This window comes from Oncorhynchus gorbuscha, linkage group LG06 (assembly GCF_021184085.1).
Source record: "Oncorhynchus gorbuscha isolate QuinsamMale2020 ecotype Even-year linkage group LG06, OgorEven_v1.0, whole genome shotgun sequence".
Lineage (NCBI taxonomy): Eukaryota > Metazoa > Chordata > Actinopteri > Salmoniformes > Salmonidae > Oncorhynchus > Oncorhynchus gorbuscha.
In genome coordinates this window covers 18,585,431-18,605,348 of record NC_060178.1, presented here as the reverse complement: position 1 = coordinate 18,605,348, position 19,918 = coordinate 18,585,431, and the positions used below count along the sequence as shown (strand labels likewise).

Here is a 19,918-nt window from a genome sequence, read left to right as displayed (position 1 = left end):
TTCTCACTTTTTCCCTCAGTCACAAACACGGTAGCTATTTATGTTAAATCCACGCGACAGTGCTACTTGTTCCTGTAGGATCAGTCCAACCCACAGTATTATTAAGGAAAGGAAGGACACTGTCACTGCATTCGCAGTAAGTGAATGTGTCTATAGGGTGAGTGACAGTCAGGGGATTGTTTTTGTGACTATGGAGCTATGTTGTTGCAGCAGGGCCTGTGGTATTAGGTTTCACAAGGGGGGGGGGGGCTGGTAGGGCAGCCAATTCAAGCAAGCAATGGGATGGCCACCCACACTAAGACAGCTATTACTGAGTGTTAGGTGGCAAAATATTATGGAGTCATGGTGCTAATGAAAAAGATATTGGTTCATGAAAAATTATCACACACACACAAACAAACACACTCCCCCCCTCCCCACCATACACACAATATTTGCACTGTGGCACAATGTCACCTATTATATTTGAACCACCCAACAGATGTGTAAAGGGCTCCAACACAACCCAGCTGATTTACTATTTATCCTACCTGCACAACCTGCTGAGGCACTGTCACAGCCATGAGGCTCAAATCACTGAGCCATTGACCCTGGCTCAATATCCTCTGTCATCAGAGATGCTATCTAACCTTCTTCTGGGTGGGCTGGTGTGAATGGTTCCCTTACTACTAGACCACCTCAGCCTCTCTCTGTCAGCACACCTGTCAAGTCCCAGTCCCACCAAGCTGTTATCAAGCCTGACATCTCAATGCATTGCTTGGCACTGGACTTAGAAAAACACTCATATTACTTTCATAGTATGAAATGGTAGCTAGATAGTGTGTGTGTAGTAGTCTTAGTAAAATGTGATCGTAATATGCTTTGGTCTTAATGAACTAGTTTGAATGTTTTGTGTCTTCTTCCCCAGCCCTGTTCTCCTAATTGTTGTCTGTAACTGCTTGTGTTCTGGTCCACAGGAGATTGTCCTGGTGCTGTTCTTTGGGACAGAGTACGTGGTGCGCCTCTGGTCTGCCGGCTGCAGGAGCAAATATGTGGGGATCAAGGGACGACTCCGCTTCATCAGGAAACCCATTTCTATCATAGGTGCACCTGGCTTATCCTTTATTAAATCTCACAGTCAGACACCGTTGTTACATGTTTTTACCCCTTCTTTTTTGGGGTCAAATTTGATTACTTCTGCTGTTATGTCTACTAGGGGAGAACCGGGACAAAAGTAACACTTTTTGTTTCTTAATTACTCACAGATCGATAGCACTAGAGAGACTATATTTTATGACTAACAACTTGTGTATGTCCTCTACCATTAGCAACTGTAATTTCATTTCTGAGGTAAGTGAGTTGAAATTAAATAGACTACCGCATAGATAATTTTACACCTGCCGGCGGGGCGGGAGTAACATCTGGCGAGAAGTGCACAATATCTGTCTTATCTCCATGTTTCTGGTTTGTAAGTGCTCTTAAGATTCAACAAAAGTACTATCAGCCATCATTTCATGATAATTCATGCTATAGGTTAGAAATGTATGAAAAGGAGCCATCTCAATGTTGCGCAAACACAATATTTTGCCTTACAATATTAATCAGACTAAAATTGATCAAATAATAGCTACATTAACCATAGTAGGAGATGTTTTTCAACATTTTCAATTATTCATGCTTAGCCCTACCAATCACCTGTGCTCCAGTTGTCCTTGTCATGCCGCTCCTCGTGTCTTGATAGAGTAAACGTTTGTATTATTTTCCCAAACTGCAAAGTAATCAGGCTTATCACATTTCCATGGCTTGACACAAGGTAATTAACCCCCAGAATCATATATATTTTTAACCAGTAACATGTCAATAAAAGCTTATGTTGGAAGATGATCCATCAAGTCATTTGATTAAGGCATCATTCTAATGATGTCATATATAATTTTCTAACCTGTTGATATTTTGCTAACATTATAAAAGCAATATAAACTAGAGGAGACAATGGCCTGTGCTTAAATATTTTTTTAAATTCCATGTCATCAGTTAACATTGTGTTACTTTTGACGGGGGGTTGCAGGGAGCAGGGTGTTACTTTTGACGGGGGGGGGGTTGCAGGGAGCAGTGTGTTACTTTTGACGGGGGGGGTTTGCAGGGAGCAGTGTGTTACTTTTGACGGGGGTGGGGGGTTGCAGGGAGCAGTGTGTTACTTTTGACGGGGGGGTTTGCAGGGAGCAGTGTGTTACTTTTGACGGGGGGGGGGGGGGGGCCTGTGTTACTTTCGTACCGGCTCTCTTCTTACTTCTTCTACTATTATGTCTGCTACTTTTGTTGTTCAATGGCAACTTAAACATTTGAAGATTATGAGCTTGATGCCAATGCTAATGTACAGGTATATCCCTGTATCCCCCAGATCTGATAGTGGTTATTGCCTCCGTCGTAGTGCTGGGTGTAGGCTCCAATGGCCAAGTGTTTGCCACATCTGCTATCAGGTACTGGGTGTGGTAAAAATGAATATTTTACCTGGGTTTCCAGAAATCCTGTTTGGAGGATCCCAGGTATCCTGCTTATTCACCTCCTGATTGCGGGAAAGCCTCCAACCGGGATTTAGGGAAAACCAGGAAATGTATTGAAAGTTCCTGCAATTTTTCAACCATAATTACAAATAATATAATATTGTAATATTAGTGTAACATTTTGTGTTGTACTGTAATTGTGTTTTTGTTGCAGAGTAAAACAGGTGGAAGAGAGTAGAGGTATATTAGGCTAAGGTTTGATTGACATTGGTTGCCTTTTATCTCCATGATTACAGGGGAATCCGCTTCCTCCAGATTCTACGCATGCTGCACGTGGATCGTCAGGGAGGAACATGGAGGCTTCTTGGATCGGTAGTCTTCATCCATAGACAGGTGGAGATCCCTTTACATCTGTTGGCTCATTTCATATCATAATGATGTGCAGTAGTATGAGTTTACATGAAGTTAAATATCAAAAGGTAATCTGGAATATAATGCTGTTTTTAGTAGAGTGAATTAATCTACCCTGATCTTACTTGATCTTACTTGATCTAACTTGATCTACTTGTCTACTGTACCCTGACTAGGCTTCTCATAAATCCTCAGTCAATCAAGCAGATTCAAATAAAAAGCAAGGTAGATGAGATGGCTAAAGACGTGGTTAGTCATGGCTTTGAAAATAAAACATAAAACAACTATTGTTGGACATTTCTTAACCAAATAAGGACACTGTGGTCAGATGATGGGTTCACATTGCTGCCATTTCTTCCAGAGGATTAGTGCACTTGTTCCGTCTGAGTTGCCCTGCCTCCTGCCTAGCTTGTCTGGTTATGGGTAGACTGAGGCAGACGTCTGTCCATGTTGTCCATGCTATATTGCCACCAGTGATTATCACAGGGCCCGTTGGCACAATCACAGATTCCTCTGATACTCTCACTAGGACCTGCAAGGCTTTATAAGGAGAGAGAGGTAGAGAGTCAGGTTTAACAGCTTTCATTTCCACCTCTTCATGTGTTTCCCCCTCTTTGTTTGAATTCTAATTTCAGTCATCTGGGGTTCTTTTGAAGACATCCTCTTCTGTTTTTTTCTTCTATCTTTAACAGGAAGCTGTGGGTTATTTCTCTGTGATGTGCAATGGGTCTACTGCTATTCTTTTAGGGTTGAGGGTTTAGGGTTTAGGGTTTATATAAATAGGGGAGATTAGGAATTTGGTATTTTATTGGGATCCCCATTAGCTGTTGGGAAAGCAGCAGCTACTCTTCCTAAAGATGAATTCTTCTGTCTGTGTGAAATGATAGAGAGAGAGTCATATGCCTACTCTTTCTTTGTAGTCATTGCACGCTCTAGGCTTGATCAGACTATGTGTTGTAATGATTGATGTTATGGACAGATATCATTTTAGTTTGATTCACACCTGCAATGTAAAATGTGTAAATAATGTAAAGAAATACATGTAACACCTATACATGGTCTACTGCACATTACAAGTGACATACTCCACTCTCTATCTGCATTTCCTCTGTTGTAGGAGCTGATCACCACACTGTACATCGGCTTCCTGGGGCTGATTTTCTCCTCCTACTTTGTGTACCTGGCGGAGAAGGATGCTGTGGACGAGGAGGGAAAGACTGGCTTCTCCAGCTATGCTGATGCCCTGTGGTGGGGCGTGGTAAGGCATAGTATTAGAGCTGATGCCCTGTGGTGGGGCGTGGTAAGGCATAGTATTAGAGCTGATGCCCTGTGGTGGGGCGTGGTAAGGCATAGTATTAGAGCTGATGCCCTGTGGTGGGGCGTGGTAAAGCATAGTATTAGAGCTGATGCCCTGTGGTGGGGCGTGGTAAGGCATAGTATTAGAGCTGATTCCCTGTGGTGGGGTGTGGTAAGGCATAGTATTAGAGCTGATGCCCTGTGGTGGGATGTGGTTATGCATAATATTAGAGCTGATGCCCTGTGGTGGGGTGTGGTAAGGCATAGTATTAGAGCTGATGCCCTGTGGTGGGGCGTGGTAAGGCATAGTATTAGAGCTGATGCCCTGTGGTGGGGCGTGGTAAGGCATAGTATTAGAGCTGATGCCCTGTGGTGGGGCGTGGTAAGGCATAGTATTAGAGCTGATGCCCTGTGGTGGGGCGTGGTAAGGCATAGTATTAGAGCTGATGCCCTGTGGTGGGGTGTGGTAAGGCATAGTATTAGAGCTGATGCCCTGTGGTGGGGCGTGGTAAGGCATAGTATTAGAGCTGATGCCCTGTGGTGGGGCGTGGTAAGGCATAGTATTAGAGCTGATGCCCTGTGGTGGGGCGTGGTAAGGCATAGTATTAGAGCTGATGCCCTGTGGTGGGGCGTGGTAAGACATAGTATTAGAGCTGATGCCCTGTGGTGGGGTGTGGTAAGGCATAGTATTAGAGCTGGTGTGTGTGTGTGTGTGTGTGTGTGTGTGTGTGTGTGTGTGTGTGTGTGTGTGTGTGTGTGTGTGTGTGTGTGTGTGTGTGTGTGTGTGTGTGTGTGTGTGTGTGTGTGTGTGTGTGTGTGTGTGTGTGTGTGTGTGTGTGTGTGTGTTTAAGTAAAATAAATAAAACAACAATTTACACTATTGCGCTTGTTTTGTGGTGTGTATCTGTCGGGGTCCCCCTCCAGCTTGAGTGGTTCTGGAATACCATAATGAAACAAGTTGCTAATCCAGTTTCAGTTACACAAAGCTACTTTTACACAAAACTATTTTTTATTTAACCATGTAGGCCAGTTGAGAACAAGTTCTTATTTACAACTGCGACCTGGCCAAGATAAAGCAAAGCAGTGCCACAAAAACAACAACACAGAGTTACACATAAACAAACGTACAGTCAGTAAAACAATAGAAAATAAAAATAGAAAAATCTATGTACAATGTGTCCAAATGTAGAAGAGTAGGGAGGTAGGCGATAAATAGGCCATAGACGCCTATTTATTAATTACAATTTAGCATTAATACTGGAGTGATAGATGTGCAGATGATGATGTGCAAGTAGAGATACTGGGGTGCAAAAGAGCAAGAGGGTAAGTAAGAATATGGGGATGAGGTAGTTGGGTGTGCTATTTACAGATTGGCTGTGCAGAGGTACAGTGATCGGTAAGCTGCTCTGACAGCTGATGCTTAAAGTTAGAGAGGGAGATATAAGACTTCAGCTTCAGAGATTTTTGCAATTCGTTACAGTCATTGGCAGCAGAGAACTGGAAAGAAAGTCGGCCAAAGGAAGTGTTGGCTTTGGGGGTGACCAGTGCAATATACCTGCTGGAGCACGTGCAACTGGTGGGTGTTGCTATGGTGACCAGTGAGCTGAGATAAGGCGGGGCTTTACCTAGCAAAGACTTATAGATGACCTGGAGCCAGTGGGTTTGGTGACGAATATGTAGTGAGGGCCAGCCAACGAGAGCATACAGGTCGCAGTGTGGATGGGGCTTTGGTGACAAAACTAATGGCACTGTGATAGACTACATCCAGTTTGCTGAGAAGAGTGTTGGAGGCTATTTTGTAAATGACATCGCTGAAGTCAAGGATCGGTAGGATAGTCAGTTTTATGAGGGTATGTTTGGCAGCATGAGTGAAGGAGGTTTTGTTGCAAAATAGGAAGCAGATTCTAGATTTAATTTTGGATTCGAGATGCTTAATGTGAGTCTGGAAGGAGAGTTTACAGTCTAACCAGACACCTAGATATTTGTAGTTTTCCATATGTTCTAGGTCAGAACCGTCTTGAGTAGTGATGCTAGTCGGACTGGAGGGTGCGGGCAGCAATCGGTTGAAGAGCATGCACTTAGTTTTACTTGCATTTAAGAGCAGTTGGAGGCCATGGAAGGAGTGTTGTATGGCGTTGAAACTCGTTTGGAGGTTTGTTAGCACAGTGTCCAAAAAGGAGCCAGATGTATACAGAATGGTGTCATCTTGTGAGAGGTGGATCAGAGAATCATCAGCAGCAAGAGCGACATCATTGATATATACAGAGAAAATGGTCGGCCCAAGAATTGAACCCTGTGACACCCCCAAAGAGACTGCCAGAGGTCCAGACAACAGGCCCTCCGATTTGACACACTGAACTCTATCTGAGAAGTAGTTGGTGAACCAGGTGAGGCAGTCATTTGAGAAGCGAAGGCTATTGAGTTTGCCAATAAGAATGTGGTGATTGACAGAGTTGGATACCTTGGCCAGGTTGATGAAGATGACTGCGGTTATGATATCGTTTAGGACCTTGAGCGAGGCTGAGGTGCACCCATGACCAGCTCGGAAACCAAGTTTCTGCAGGGAGTGCTGTGTTGTTGGCCGGGGTAGGGGTAGCCAGGTGGAAAGCATGGCCAGCCGTAGGAAAATTCTTATTGAAATGATCAATTATTGTAGATTTATCGGTGGTGATAGTGTTTCCTATCCTCAGTGCAGTGGGCAGCTGGGAGGAGGTGCTCTTATTCTCTAAGGACTTTACAATGCCCCAAAACCTTTTGGAATTAGTGCTACAGGAAGCACTTTTCTGTCTGAAAAAGCTATCCTTAACTTTCCTAACTGACTGAGTATATTGGTTTCTGACTTCCCTGAAAGGTTGCATATCGCGGGGGCTATTCGATGCTAATGCAGAACGCCACAGGATGTTTTTGTGCTGGTCAAGGGAAGTCTGGGGTGAACCAAGGGCTATATCTGTTCTTAGTTCTACATTTTTTGAATAGAGCATGCTTATTTAAGATGGAGAGGAAAGTGCTGTTGAAGAGAAACTAGGCATCCTCTACTGACGGGATATTTAAGATGGAGAGGAAAGTACTGTTGAAGAGAAACTAGGCATCCTCTACTGACGGGATGAGGTCAATATCCCTCCAGGACAGACAGAAACTGAAACAAGAAGCTCCCGCGCTGAGGTCTGTTCAACGCTGGTCCGACCAATCTGATTCCACACTCCAAGACTGCTTCCATCACGTGGACTGGGATATGTTCCGTATTGCGTCAGACGACAACATTGACGAATACGCTGATTCGGTGTGCGAGTTCATTAGAACGTGCGTTGAAGATGTCGTTCCCACAGCAACTATTAAAACATTCCCAAACCAGAAACCGTGGATTGATGGCAGCATTCGCGTGAAACTGAAAGCACGAACCACTGCTTTTAATCAGGGCAAGGTGACTGGAAACATGACCGAATACAAACAGTGTAACTATTCCCTCCGCAAGGCAATAAAACAAGCTAAGCGTCAGTATAGAGACAAAGTATAATCTCAATTCAACGGCTCAGACACAAGAGGTATGTGGCAGGGTCTACAGTCAATCACGGATTACAAAAAGAAAACCAGCACCATCACGGACCAGGATGTCTTGCTCCCAGGCAGACTAAATAACTTTTTTGCCCGCTTTGAGGACAATACAGTGCCACTGACACTGCCCGCAACTAAAACATGCGGACTCTCCTTCACTGCAGCCGACGTGAGGAAAACATTTAAACGTATCAACCCTCGCAAGGCTGCAGGCCCAGACGGCATCCCCAGCCACGCCCTCAGAGCATGCGCAGACCAGCTGGCTGGTGTGTTTACGGACATATTCAATCAATCCCTATCCCAGTCTGTTGTTCTCACATGCTTCAAGAGGGCCACCATTGTTCCCTGTTCCCAAGAAAGCTAAGGTAACTGAGATAAACGACTACCGCCCGTAGCACTCACTTCCGTCATCATGAAGTGCTTTGAGAGACTAGTCAAGGACCATATCACCTCCACCCTACCTGACACCCTAGACACACTCCAATTTGCTTACCGCCCAAATAGGTCCACAGACGATGCAATCTCAACCACACTGCACACTGCCCTAACCCATCTGGACAAAAGGAACACCTATGTGAGAATGTTGTTCATTGACTACAGCTCAGTGTTTAACACCATAGTGCCCACGAAGCTCATCACTAAGCTAAGGACCCTGGGACTAAACACCTTCCTCTGCAACTGGATCTTGGACTTCCTGATGTGCCGCCCCCAGGTGGTAAGGGTAGGCAGCAACACATCTGCCACTCTGATTCTCAACACCAGGGCCCCTCAGGGGTGCGTGTTTTGTCCCCTCCTGTACTCCCTGTTCACCCACGACTGTGTGGCATGACTCCAACACTATCATTAAGTTTGCTGACAACACAACAGTGGTAGGCCTGATCACCGACAATGAGCCTATAGGGAGGAGGTCAGAGACCTGGTAGTGTGGGGCCAGGACAACAACCTCTCCCTCAATGTGTGCAACACAAAGGAGATGATCATGGACTAAAGGAAAAGGAATGCTGAACAGGCCCCCATTAACATTGATGGGGCTGTAGTGGAGTGGGTCGAGAGTTTCAAGTTCCTTGGTGTCCACATCACCAACTAACTATCATGGTCCAAATACACCAAGACAGTCGTAAAGAGGGCACACCAGCTTTTCCCCCTCAGGAGACTGAAAAGATTTGGCATGGGTCCCCAGATCTTCAAAAAGTTCCACAGTTGTGCCATCCTGACCGGGTGCATCACCGCCTGGTATGGCAACTGCTTGGCATCCGACCGTAAGGTGCTACAGAGGGTAGTGTGTATGGCCCAATACGTCACTGGAGCCAAGCTCCCTGTCATCTAGGACCTCTATACTAGGCGGTGTCAGAGGAAGGCCCAAAAAATTGAAGACTCCAGTCCAGGCAAGGGGTACTGGAGCGCCAAGTCTTGGTCCAAAAGGCTCCTTAACAGCTTCTACCCCCAAGCTATAAGACTGCTGAACAATTAATCAAGTGGCCACCCGGACTATTTACATTGACCCCCCCCCCCCTTGTTTTTACACCGCTGCTACTCGCTGTGTATTATCTCAAATCAAATCAAATTTATTTGTATATAGCCCTTCGTACATCAGCTGATATCTCAAAGTGCTGTACAGAAACCCAGCCTAAAACCCCAAACAGCAAGCAATGCAGGTGTAGAAGCACGGTGGCTAGGAAAAACTCCCTAGAAAGGCCAAAACCTAGGAAGAAACCTAGAGAGGAACCAAGCTATGTGGGGTGGCCAGTCTTCTTCTGGCTGTGCCGGGTGGAGATTATAACAGAACATGGCCAAGATGTTCAAATGTTCATAAATGACCAGCATGGTCCAATAATAATAAGGCAGAACAGCTGAAACTGGAGCAGCCGCAAGGCCAGGTGGACTGGGGACAGCAAGGAGTCATCATGTCAGGTAGTCCTGAGGCATAGTCCTAAGGCTCAGGTCCTCCGAGAGAGAGAAAGAAAGAGAGAATTAGAGAGAGCACACTTAAATTCACACAGGACACCGAATAGGACAGGAGAAGTACTCCAGATATAACAAACTGACCCTTGCCCCCGACACATAAACTACTGCAGCATAAATACTGGAGGCTGAGAAAGGAGGGGTCAGGAGACACTGTGGCCCCATCCGAGGACACCCCCAGACAGGGCCAAACAGGAAGGATATAACCCCACCCACTTTGCCAAAGCACAGTCCCACACCACTAGAGGGATATCTTCAACCACCAACTTACCATCCTGAGACAAGGCCGAGTATAGCCCACAAAGATCTCCGCCACGGCACAACCCAAGGGGGGGGGGGATTGCATAGTTACTATTCCCCTACCTACAAATTACTTCGACTAACCTGTACCCCTGCACATTGACTCAGTACCGGTACCTGCTGTATATAGCCATGTTATTGTTATGTAATTTTTTTGTGTTTCTTTTTATTTTATTTTTTACTTTAGTTTATGAAGTCAATATTTTCGTAACTCTATTTCTGGAACTGCATTGTTGGTTAAGGGCTTGTAAGTAAGCATTTCACGGTAAGGTCTACACTTGTATTCGGCACATGTGACAAATACAATTTGATTTGTTTTGATCAACAACCCAACCCTGCTCTTTTTAAAGAAAACAATACAACTAAGTGACCCAATGCTTGCAACTCAGCAGTTGGGTCATCTAAACAACCCAGCATCCGAGAGAAGTCTGTTTTGGCTGTTTCCATCAGGCGGGTCAAGTTTCCAGTTCAGTTAATTAAACAGTTCAATGTAAGGCTGTGGGTAATAAAAAACCTATGGTAGTCTTGTGCTAGAGGGATCTACACGCAATAAACCACCTCACTGCTCTCTGTCTCACCTTTTACTCTGCCACTATAAAGTGTCAGTTCCTTTAATTAAAACTGTAATTGCAGGATTACGAGCTGTTTTGTAATGAGAGTTAGAAAGGTTCAGGGGTCCTTGGTGCCCAATGGAACCATGAAGAAAAGCTGTTTTTGTGTGTCATAGCTACAATGAACAAAACAGCCCAATAGGAACTTTGCTCTCCTTTGTTAATCACAGAGACTGTAAACTTGAGACTTGTGATATGCCGTGCCAATAGGTTTGGTCACTCGTGTGTGTGTGTGTGTGGTGTGTGTGTGGTGTGTGTGTGCTGAGATCAGTTTGTCCAGCAGTAACGGGAGAGCCTGTTTGGAGAGTGTTGTGTGTGCGTGTTTCCCAGTGTATTCCCTGTCAGCTTGTTTTCCACTGTGGGGTGTGCAGGTGCAGGGCACAGCTGTAGGACAGGCCCAGAGCCCACAGGCCAATGGCATGATTCATATTTCTCCTCTCCTCTCATCTTCCTCACACTCAGAGGTTGTTAAGGGAAGAGTGTTTGATCTGGAGATTCACCAGCACTCTGCTCAACCTCTGAAAATGGGAGAGAGAGACAGAGAAGCGATTAATATCAGGATGGATAGGGAGAGGGGTAGAGAGAGAGATTTAGTGGATGTTGTTTTTAGGGTGTATGGTGTTTACTATGAACCATATGATGGCAGGTGTGGTGTGGCAATGACACACACTTCCACAGAGAGAGGGAGAAAGAGGAAATGGACTGTGCCCCAGTGAGAACTCAAGATGGTGTGTTTGACCTTTGTGAAGACATGGAGAGGCTTCGCCACACACTTGGAGTGCAGCGCTTACACCAGGGGTTTGAATGCGGGGGTGTTGTTGAGTGGACTATTCCACACTGATGTCAGGCCCATTGTTTAGTCATAGAATGTGTAGATGAGGATTAACCATCCCCCTCCCTCCTTTCTTCCCTCCCTCCTTCTTCCTATTTACTCCCAAAAAGTTTTAAGTATCTCACCTTACATCACCCTCTTTGTATAAGCACACAGCACAAGGTCACACTGCGCCCCAAAGACACTCCACTGTGCTTCTCTCAATGTGTCACAATTGGCTCAGCTTTCAGTGGATGTACATGGAAATGCAGGGGTATTTGTTTTCCTCCGCGCTCCGCTTGGCCAAATTCCTCTCCTCACTGAGGATTAGTCCCAGAATCCTCTCCTCACCGAGGATTAGTCCCAGTCAGAATCGTATTCCTATTGAGTGAATTTCAACTGCTGAGTGGTGACAGTTTTGGAGGCAGGCCAATACGTGTGATGAACTTTCTCCTCATGGTCTGCTCCTTGTTGTTATCGCCAAACAGTGCTCAATGACCTCTTTACGACCAAGTAGCTCATTATTAGAAGCCTTTAACAAACCATTTTTAACTTATTTAGTACATATGTAAATGTAATAATGGTGAAAAGATATATATATAACGGGAAATGATTGTGTAAATAAAATAACATCAGTGTGTGGAAACATTGGCTTGTTTTCCCTAACCTATCCTGTCCCCACTGCCCCCAGGTGACGGTGACCACCATTGGCTACGGGGACAAGATTCCTCAGACGTGGATAGGGAAGTGCATTGCCTCCTGCTTCAGCATCTTCGCCATCTCCTTCTTCGCTCTGCCTGCAGTAATTACCCCTCATCTTCCTCCTTTTCTTACACAATAAACTAAATAGCATAATGTGTACATAATTCATAATACACAATATTGCCTTCCATCATTACTGTGTTGTCTGGTGAGTAACCAAGTTAGTCCTCTGAGGGGAAGCATCAGTGTGCAGCTCCAGGTCGTCCTGTGGTTTCAGTGTCATGATGCCTCTCTCTTTCTCTCATTCTCTCCCCCTCCCCTTCTCCAGGGTATACTGGGCTCGGGCTTTGCTCTGAAGGTGCAGCAGAAACAGAGACAGAAACATTTCAACAGACAGATCCCGGCTGCAGCCTCACTAATCCAGGTACTGTCAGTCAGACAGACAGACAGACAGACAGACAGACAGACAGACAGACAGACAGACAGACAGACAGACAGACAGACAGACAGACAGACAGAGAGACAGAGAGACAGAGAGACAGAGAGACAGAGAGACAGAGAGACAGAGAGACAGAGAGACAGAGAGACAGACAGCAGTCAAACAATCACTCTGTCCTGTCTGGGATCTCAACAGCTGTGTATAGGAGAGAATGTGTATAGGAATGAGTGTGTAGAAAGTGCTTAAGCACAGTGATGACACATGGGACCTACTGTAGGCCGCTGAACCTCTCTAGGACCAGGTCTGGTCTGGTCTGAAGGACGCCATCTTTGATTCAGTGCTTTACTCATGTAACAACTCCAGGCCAGGATGTCAGAGAGGTTCAATTTAACATGTCCAGGACCACTACATTTCCTGAATTCTTTAAATAACACATTTGTTCCCTTCAAATCTTGCCAATGTAAGCTTCAAAAAGCAGTCTAGTACAAATAGAGGAGTAGCAGTGTTTGTAGTCTGCACATGTCCTGGAAAAGGTGAGCTGTCCTGTAGTGTTCTCTCCCAGGCAGAGAAGACAGGCAAATAGCAGCCAGTTTATTCACCAGGAGCTGGCCATCACAAGGATCACATCGACTCTGAACATACAAAGAAGCCCACAGCTACATTTACAAAGAGGCTCCTTATTGTGTTGACATTTGAGAAACATAGTCACTGAATCTACATGATGATGAGGATGACGGTACAGAGCTAAACATGGAATGGCTATATGAATGGTTATACTGTATGTGAATGGTTATATGTGAATGGTTATATGAATGGCTATATGAATGGTTATACTGTATGTGAATGGTTATACTGTATGTGAATGGTAATATGAATGGTTATACTGTATGTGAATGGTTATATGAATGGTTATACTGTATGTGAATGGTTATACTGTATGTGAATGGTTATACTGTATGTGAATGGTTATACTGTATGTGAATGGTTATATGAATGGTTATACTGTATGTGAATGGTTATACTGTATGTGAATGGTTATATGAATGGTTATACTGTATGTGAATGGTTATATGAATGGTTATACTGTATGTGAATGGTTATATGAATGGTTATACTGTATGTGAATGGTTATATGTGAATGGTTATACTGTATGTGAATGGTTATACCGTATGTGAATGGTTATACTGTATGTGAATGGTTATATGTGAATGGTTATACTGTATGTGAATGGTTATACTGTATGTGAATGGTTATATGTGAATGGTTATACTGTATGTGAATGGTTATACTGTATGTGAATGGTTATACTGTATGTGAATGGTTATACTGTATGTGAATGGTTGTATGAATGGTTATACTGTATGTGAATGATTATATGAATGGTTATACTGTATGTGAATGGCTATATGAATGGTTATACTGTATGTGAATGGTTATACTGTATGTGAATGGTTATATGAATGGTTATACTGTATGTGAATGGTTATATGAATGGTTATACTGTATGTGAATGGTTATATGAATGGTTATACTGTATGTGAATGGTTATATGAATGGTTATACTGTATGTGAATGGTTATATGAATGGTTATACTCTATGTGAATGGTTATACTGTATGTGAATGGTTATATGAATGGTTATACTGTATGTGAATGGTTATATGAATGGTTATACTGTATGTGAATGGTTATATGAATGGTTATACTGTATGTGAATGGTTATATGAATGGTTATACTGTATGTGAATGGTTATATGAATGGCTATACTGTATGTGAATGGCTATATGAATGGTTATACTGTATGTGAATGGTTATACTGTATGTGAATGGTTATATGAATGGTTATACTGTATGTGAATGGTTATATGACTGGTTATACTGTATGTGAATGGTTATATGACTGGTTATACTGTATGTGAATGGTTATATGAATGGTTATACTGTATGTGAATGGTTATATGACTGGTTATACTGTATGTGAATGGTTATACTGTATGTGAATGGTTATATGAATGGTTATACTGTATGTGAATGGTTATACTGTATGTGAATGGTTATACTGTATGTGAATGGTTATATGAATGGTTATACTGTATGTGAATGGTTATACTGTATGTGAATGGTTATATGAATGGTTATACTGTATGTGAATGGTTATATGAATTGTTATACTGTATGTGAATGGTTATATGAATGGTTATACTGTATGTGAATGGTTATATGTGAATGGTTATACTGTATGTGAATGGTTATACTGTATGTGAATGGTTATACTGTATGTGAATGGTTATATGTGAATGGTTATACTGTATGTGAATGGTTATACTGTATGTGAATGGTTATATGAATGGTTATACTGTATGTGAATGGTTATATGAATGGTTATACTGTATGTGAATGGTTATATGAATGGTTATACTGTATGTGAATGGTTATATGAATGGTTATACTGTATGTGAATGGTTATATGAATGGTTATACTGTATGTGAATGGTTATATGAATGGTTATACTGTATGTGAATGGTTATATGAATGGTTATACTGTATGTGAATGGTTATATGAATGGTTATACTGTATGTGAATGGTTATATGAATGGCTATACTGTATGTGAATGGCTATATGAATGGTTATACTGTATGTGAATGGTTATACTGTATGTGAATGGTTATATGAATGGTTATACTGTATGTGAATGGTTATATGACTGGTTATACTGTATGTGAATGGTTATATGACTGGTTATACTGTATGTGAATGGTTATATGAATGGTTATACTGTATGTGAAGGGTTATATGACTGGTTATACTGTATGTGAATGGTTATACTGTATGTGAATGGTTATATGAATGGTTATACTGTATGTGAATGGTTATATGACTGGTTATTTACATTTAAGTCATTTAGCAGACTTAAATGTAAATAACTAGTCATATAACCATTCACATACAGTATAACCATTCATATAACCATTCACATACAGTATAACCATTCACATACAGTATAACCAGTCATATAACCATTCACATACAGTATAACCATTCATACTGTATGTGAATGGTTATACTGTATGTGAATGGTTATATGAATGGTTATACTGTATGTGAATGGTTATATGACTGGTTATACTGTATGTGAATGGTTATACTGTATGTGAATGGTTATATGACTGGTTATACTGTATGTGAATGGTTATATGACTGGTTATACTGTATGTGAATGGTTATATGACTGGTTATACTGTATGTGAATGGTTATATGACTGGTTATACTGTATGTGAATGGTTACATTGTATGTGAATGGCTATATGAATGGTTATACTGTATGTGAATGGTTACATGAATGGTTATACTGTATGTGAATGGTTATATGAATGGTTATACTGTATGTGAATGGTTATATGAATGGTTATACTGTATGTGAATGGTTATATGAATGGTTATACTGTATGTGAATGGTTATATGACTGGTTATACTGTATGTGAATGGTTATATGAATGGTTATACTGTATGTGAATGGTTATATGACTGGTTATACTGTATGTGAATGGTTATACTGTATGTGAATGGTTATATGAATGGTTATACTGTATGTGAATGGTTATATGACTGGTTATACTGTATGTGAATGGTCATACTGTATGTGAATGGTTATATGAATGGTTATACTGTATGTGAATGGTTATATGACTGGTTATACTGTATGTGAATGGTTATACTGTATGTGAATGGTTATATATATATATATATGCCATTTAGCAGACGCTTTTATCCAAAGCGACTTACAGTCATGTGTGCATACATTCTACGTATGGGTGGTCCCGGGGATCGAACCCACTACCCTGGCGTTACAAGCGCCATGCTCTACCAACTGAGCTACAGAAGGACTGGTTATACTGTATGTGAATGGTTATGTGAATGGTTATATGAATGGTTATACTGTATGTGAATGGTTATACTGTATGTGAATGGTTATATGAATGGATACATGTGAATGGATACATGTGAATGGATACATGTGAATGGATACATGTGAATGGATACATGTGAATGGCTACATGTGAATGTTTATATGTGAATGTTTAGATGTGAATGGCTACATGTGAATGGCTACATGTGAATGGCTACATGTGAATGGCTACATGTGAATGGCTATATGTGAATGTTTATATGTGAATGGCTATATGTGAATGTTTATATGTGAATGTTTATATGTGAATGTTTATATGTGAATGGCTACATGTGAATGTTTATATGTGAATGTTTATATGTGAATGGATACATGTGAATGTTTATATGTGAATGGATACATGTGAATGTTTATATGTGAATGGCTACATGTGAATGTTTATATGTGAATGTTTATATGTGAATGTTTATATGTGAATGGATACATGTGAATGTTTATATGTGAATGGATACATGTGAATGGATACATGTGAATGTTTATATGTGAATGGCTACATGTGAATGTTTATATGTGAATGGATACATGTGAATGGCTACATGTGAATGTTTATATGTGAATGTTTATATGTGAATGGATACATGTGAATGGATACATGTGAATGTTTATATGTGAATGGATACATGTGAATGTTTATATGTGAATGTTTATATGTGAATGGATACATGTGAATGTTTATATGTGAATGGATACATGTGAATGTTTATATGTGAATGGATACATGTGAATGTTTACATGTGAATGGATACATGTGAATGTTTATATGTGAATGGATACATGTGAATGTTTATATGTGAATGGATACATGTGAATGTTTATATGTGAATGGATACAAGTGAATGTTTATATGTGAATGTTTATATGTGAATGTTTATATGTGAATGGATACATGTGAATGTTTATATGTGAATGGATACATGTGAATGGATACATGTGAATGTTTATATGTGAATGGATACATGTGAATGGATACATGTGAATGTTTATATGTGAATGGCTACATGTGAATGTTTATATGTGAATGTTTATATGTGAATGTTTATATGTGAATGTTTATATGTGAATGTTTATATGTGAATGTTTATATGTGAATGGCTACATGTGAATGGCTACATGTGAATGGCTACATGTGAATGTTTATATGTGAATGGCTACATGTGAATGGATACATGTGAATGGCTACATGTGAATGGCTACATGTGAATGGCTACATGTGAATGTTTATATGTGAATGGCTACATGTGAATGGATACATGTGAATGTTTATATGTGAATGGCTACATGTGAATGTTTATATGTGAATGTTTATATGTGAATGTTTATATGTGAATGTTTATATGTGAATGGATACATGTGAATGTTTATATGTGAATGTTTATATGTGAATGTTTATATGTGAATGTTTATATGTGAATGTTTATATGTGAATGGATACATGTGAATGTTTATATGTGAATGTTTATATGTGAATGTTTATATGTGAATGTTTATATGTGAATGGCTACATGTGAATGGCTACATGTGAATGGCTACATGTGAATGGCTACATGTGAATGGCTACATGTGAATGTTTATATGTGAATGGCTACATGTGAATGGATACATGTGAATGTTTATATGTGAATGGCTACATGTGAATGTTTATATGTGAATGTTTATATGTGAATGTTTATATGTGAATGTTTATATGTGAATGGCTACATGTGAATGGCTACATGTGAATGGCTACATGTGAATGGCTACATGTGAATGTTTATATGTGAATGTTTATATGTGAATGGCTACATGTGAATGGCTACATGTGAATGGCTACATGTGAATGGCTACATGTGAATGTTTATATGTGAATGTTTATATGTGAATGGCTACATGTGAATGGATACATGTGAATGTTTATATGTGAATGGATACATGTGAATGTTTATATGTGAATGGCTACATGTGAATGTTTATATGTGAATGTTTATATGTGAATGTTTATATGTGAATGGATACATGTGAATGTTTATATGTGAATGGATACATGTGAATGTTTATATGTGAATGGATACATGTGAATGTTTATATGTGAATGGATACATGTGAATGGATACATGTGAATGTTTATATGTGAATGGCTACATGTGAATGGATACATGTGAATGTTTATATGTGAATGGCTACATGTGAATGTTTATATGTGAATGTTTATATGTGAATGTTTATATGTGAATGTTTATATGTGAATGGATACATGTGAATGTTTATATGTGAATGGATACATGTGAATGTTTATATGTGAATGGATACATGTGAATGTTTATATGTGAATGGCTACATGTGAATGGCAACATGTGAATGGCTACATGTGAATGGCTACATGCGAATGGCTACATGTGAATGGCTACATGCGAATGGCTACATGTGAATGGCTACATGCGAATGGCTACATGTGAATGTTTATATGTGAATGTTTATATGTGAATGGCTACATGTGAATGTTTATATGTGAATGGCTACATGTGAATGTTTATATGTGAATGGCTACATGTGAATGTTTATATGTGAATGGCTACATGTGAATGTTTATATGTGAATGGCTATATGTGAATGTTTATATGTGAATGGCTATATGTGAATGTTTATATGTGAATGGCTACATGTGAATGGCTACATGTGAATGGCTATATGTGAATGTTTATATGTGAATGGCTACATGTGAATGGCTACATGTGAATGGCTATATGTGAATGTTTATATGTGAATGGCTACATGTGAATGGCTACATGTGAATGGCTATATGTGAATGTTTATATGTGAATGGCTACATGTGAATGGATACATGTGAATGGCTACATGTGAATGTTTATAGGTGAATGGCTACATGTGAATGTTTATATGTGAATGGCTACATGTGAATGTTTATATGTGAATGGCTACATGTGAATGTTTATATGTGAATGGCTACATGTGAATGTTTATATGTGAATGGCTACATGCGAATGTTTATATGCGAATGGCTACATGTGAATGTTTATATGTGAATGGCTACATGTGAATGTTTATATGTGAATGGCTACATGTGAATGGCTACATGCGAATGGCTATATGCGAATGGCTACATGTGAATGGCTACATGTGAATGGCTACATGTGAATGGCTACATGCGAATGGCTATATGTGAATGTTTATATGTGAATGGCTACATGCGAATGGCTACATGCGAATGGCTATATGTGAATGGCCATATGAAGTTGTTAAACCAGGAATCTACCTAATGGGTCGGCAGGGTGGCCTAGTGGTTAGAGCGTTGGACTAGTAACTGAAAGGTTGCAAGTTCGAATCCCTGAGCTGACAAGGAACAAATCTGTCGCTCTGCCCCTGAACAAGCAGTTAACCCA

At 40.9% G+C, this 19,918-nt stretch overlaps 1 protein-coding gene across 1 annotated transcript in view; it reads left to right on the top strand.

Annotated features, from left to right (window-relative positions):
* The window catches only part of LOC124037643 (potassium voltage-gated channel subfamily KQT member 1-like), a 345,000-nt gene that overhangs the window by 24,369 nt on the left and 300,713 nt on the right, over nucleotides 1-19,918 (top strand). Inside the window, exons 3-8 of the mRNA XM_046352566.1 lie at nucleotides 957-1,083; nucleotides 2,381-2,459; nucleotides 2,780-2,876; nucleotides 4,012-4,152; nucleotides 12,118-12,228; nucleotides 12,457-12,552. Coding sequence (XP_046208522.1) covers nucleotides 957-1,083; nucleotides 2,381-2,459; nucleotides 2,780-2,876; nucleotides 4,012-4,152; nucleotides 12,118-12,228; nucleotides 12,457-12,552 — 651 coding nt within the window. The remainder of the gene's footprint in view (nucleotides 1-956; nucleotides 1,084-2,380; nucleotides 2,460-2,779; nucleotides 2,877-4,011; nucleotides 4,153-12,117; nucleotides 12,229-12,456; nucleotides 12,553-19,918) is intronic.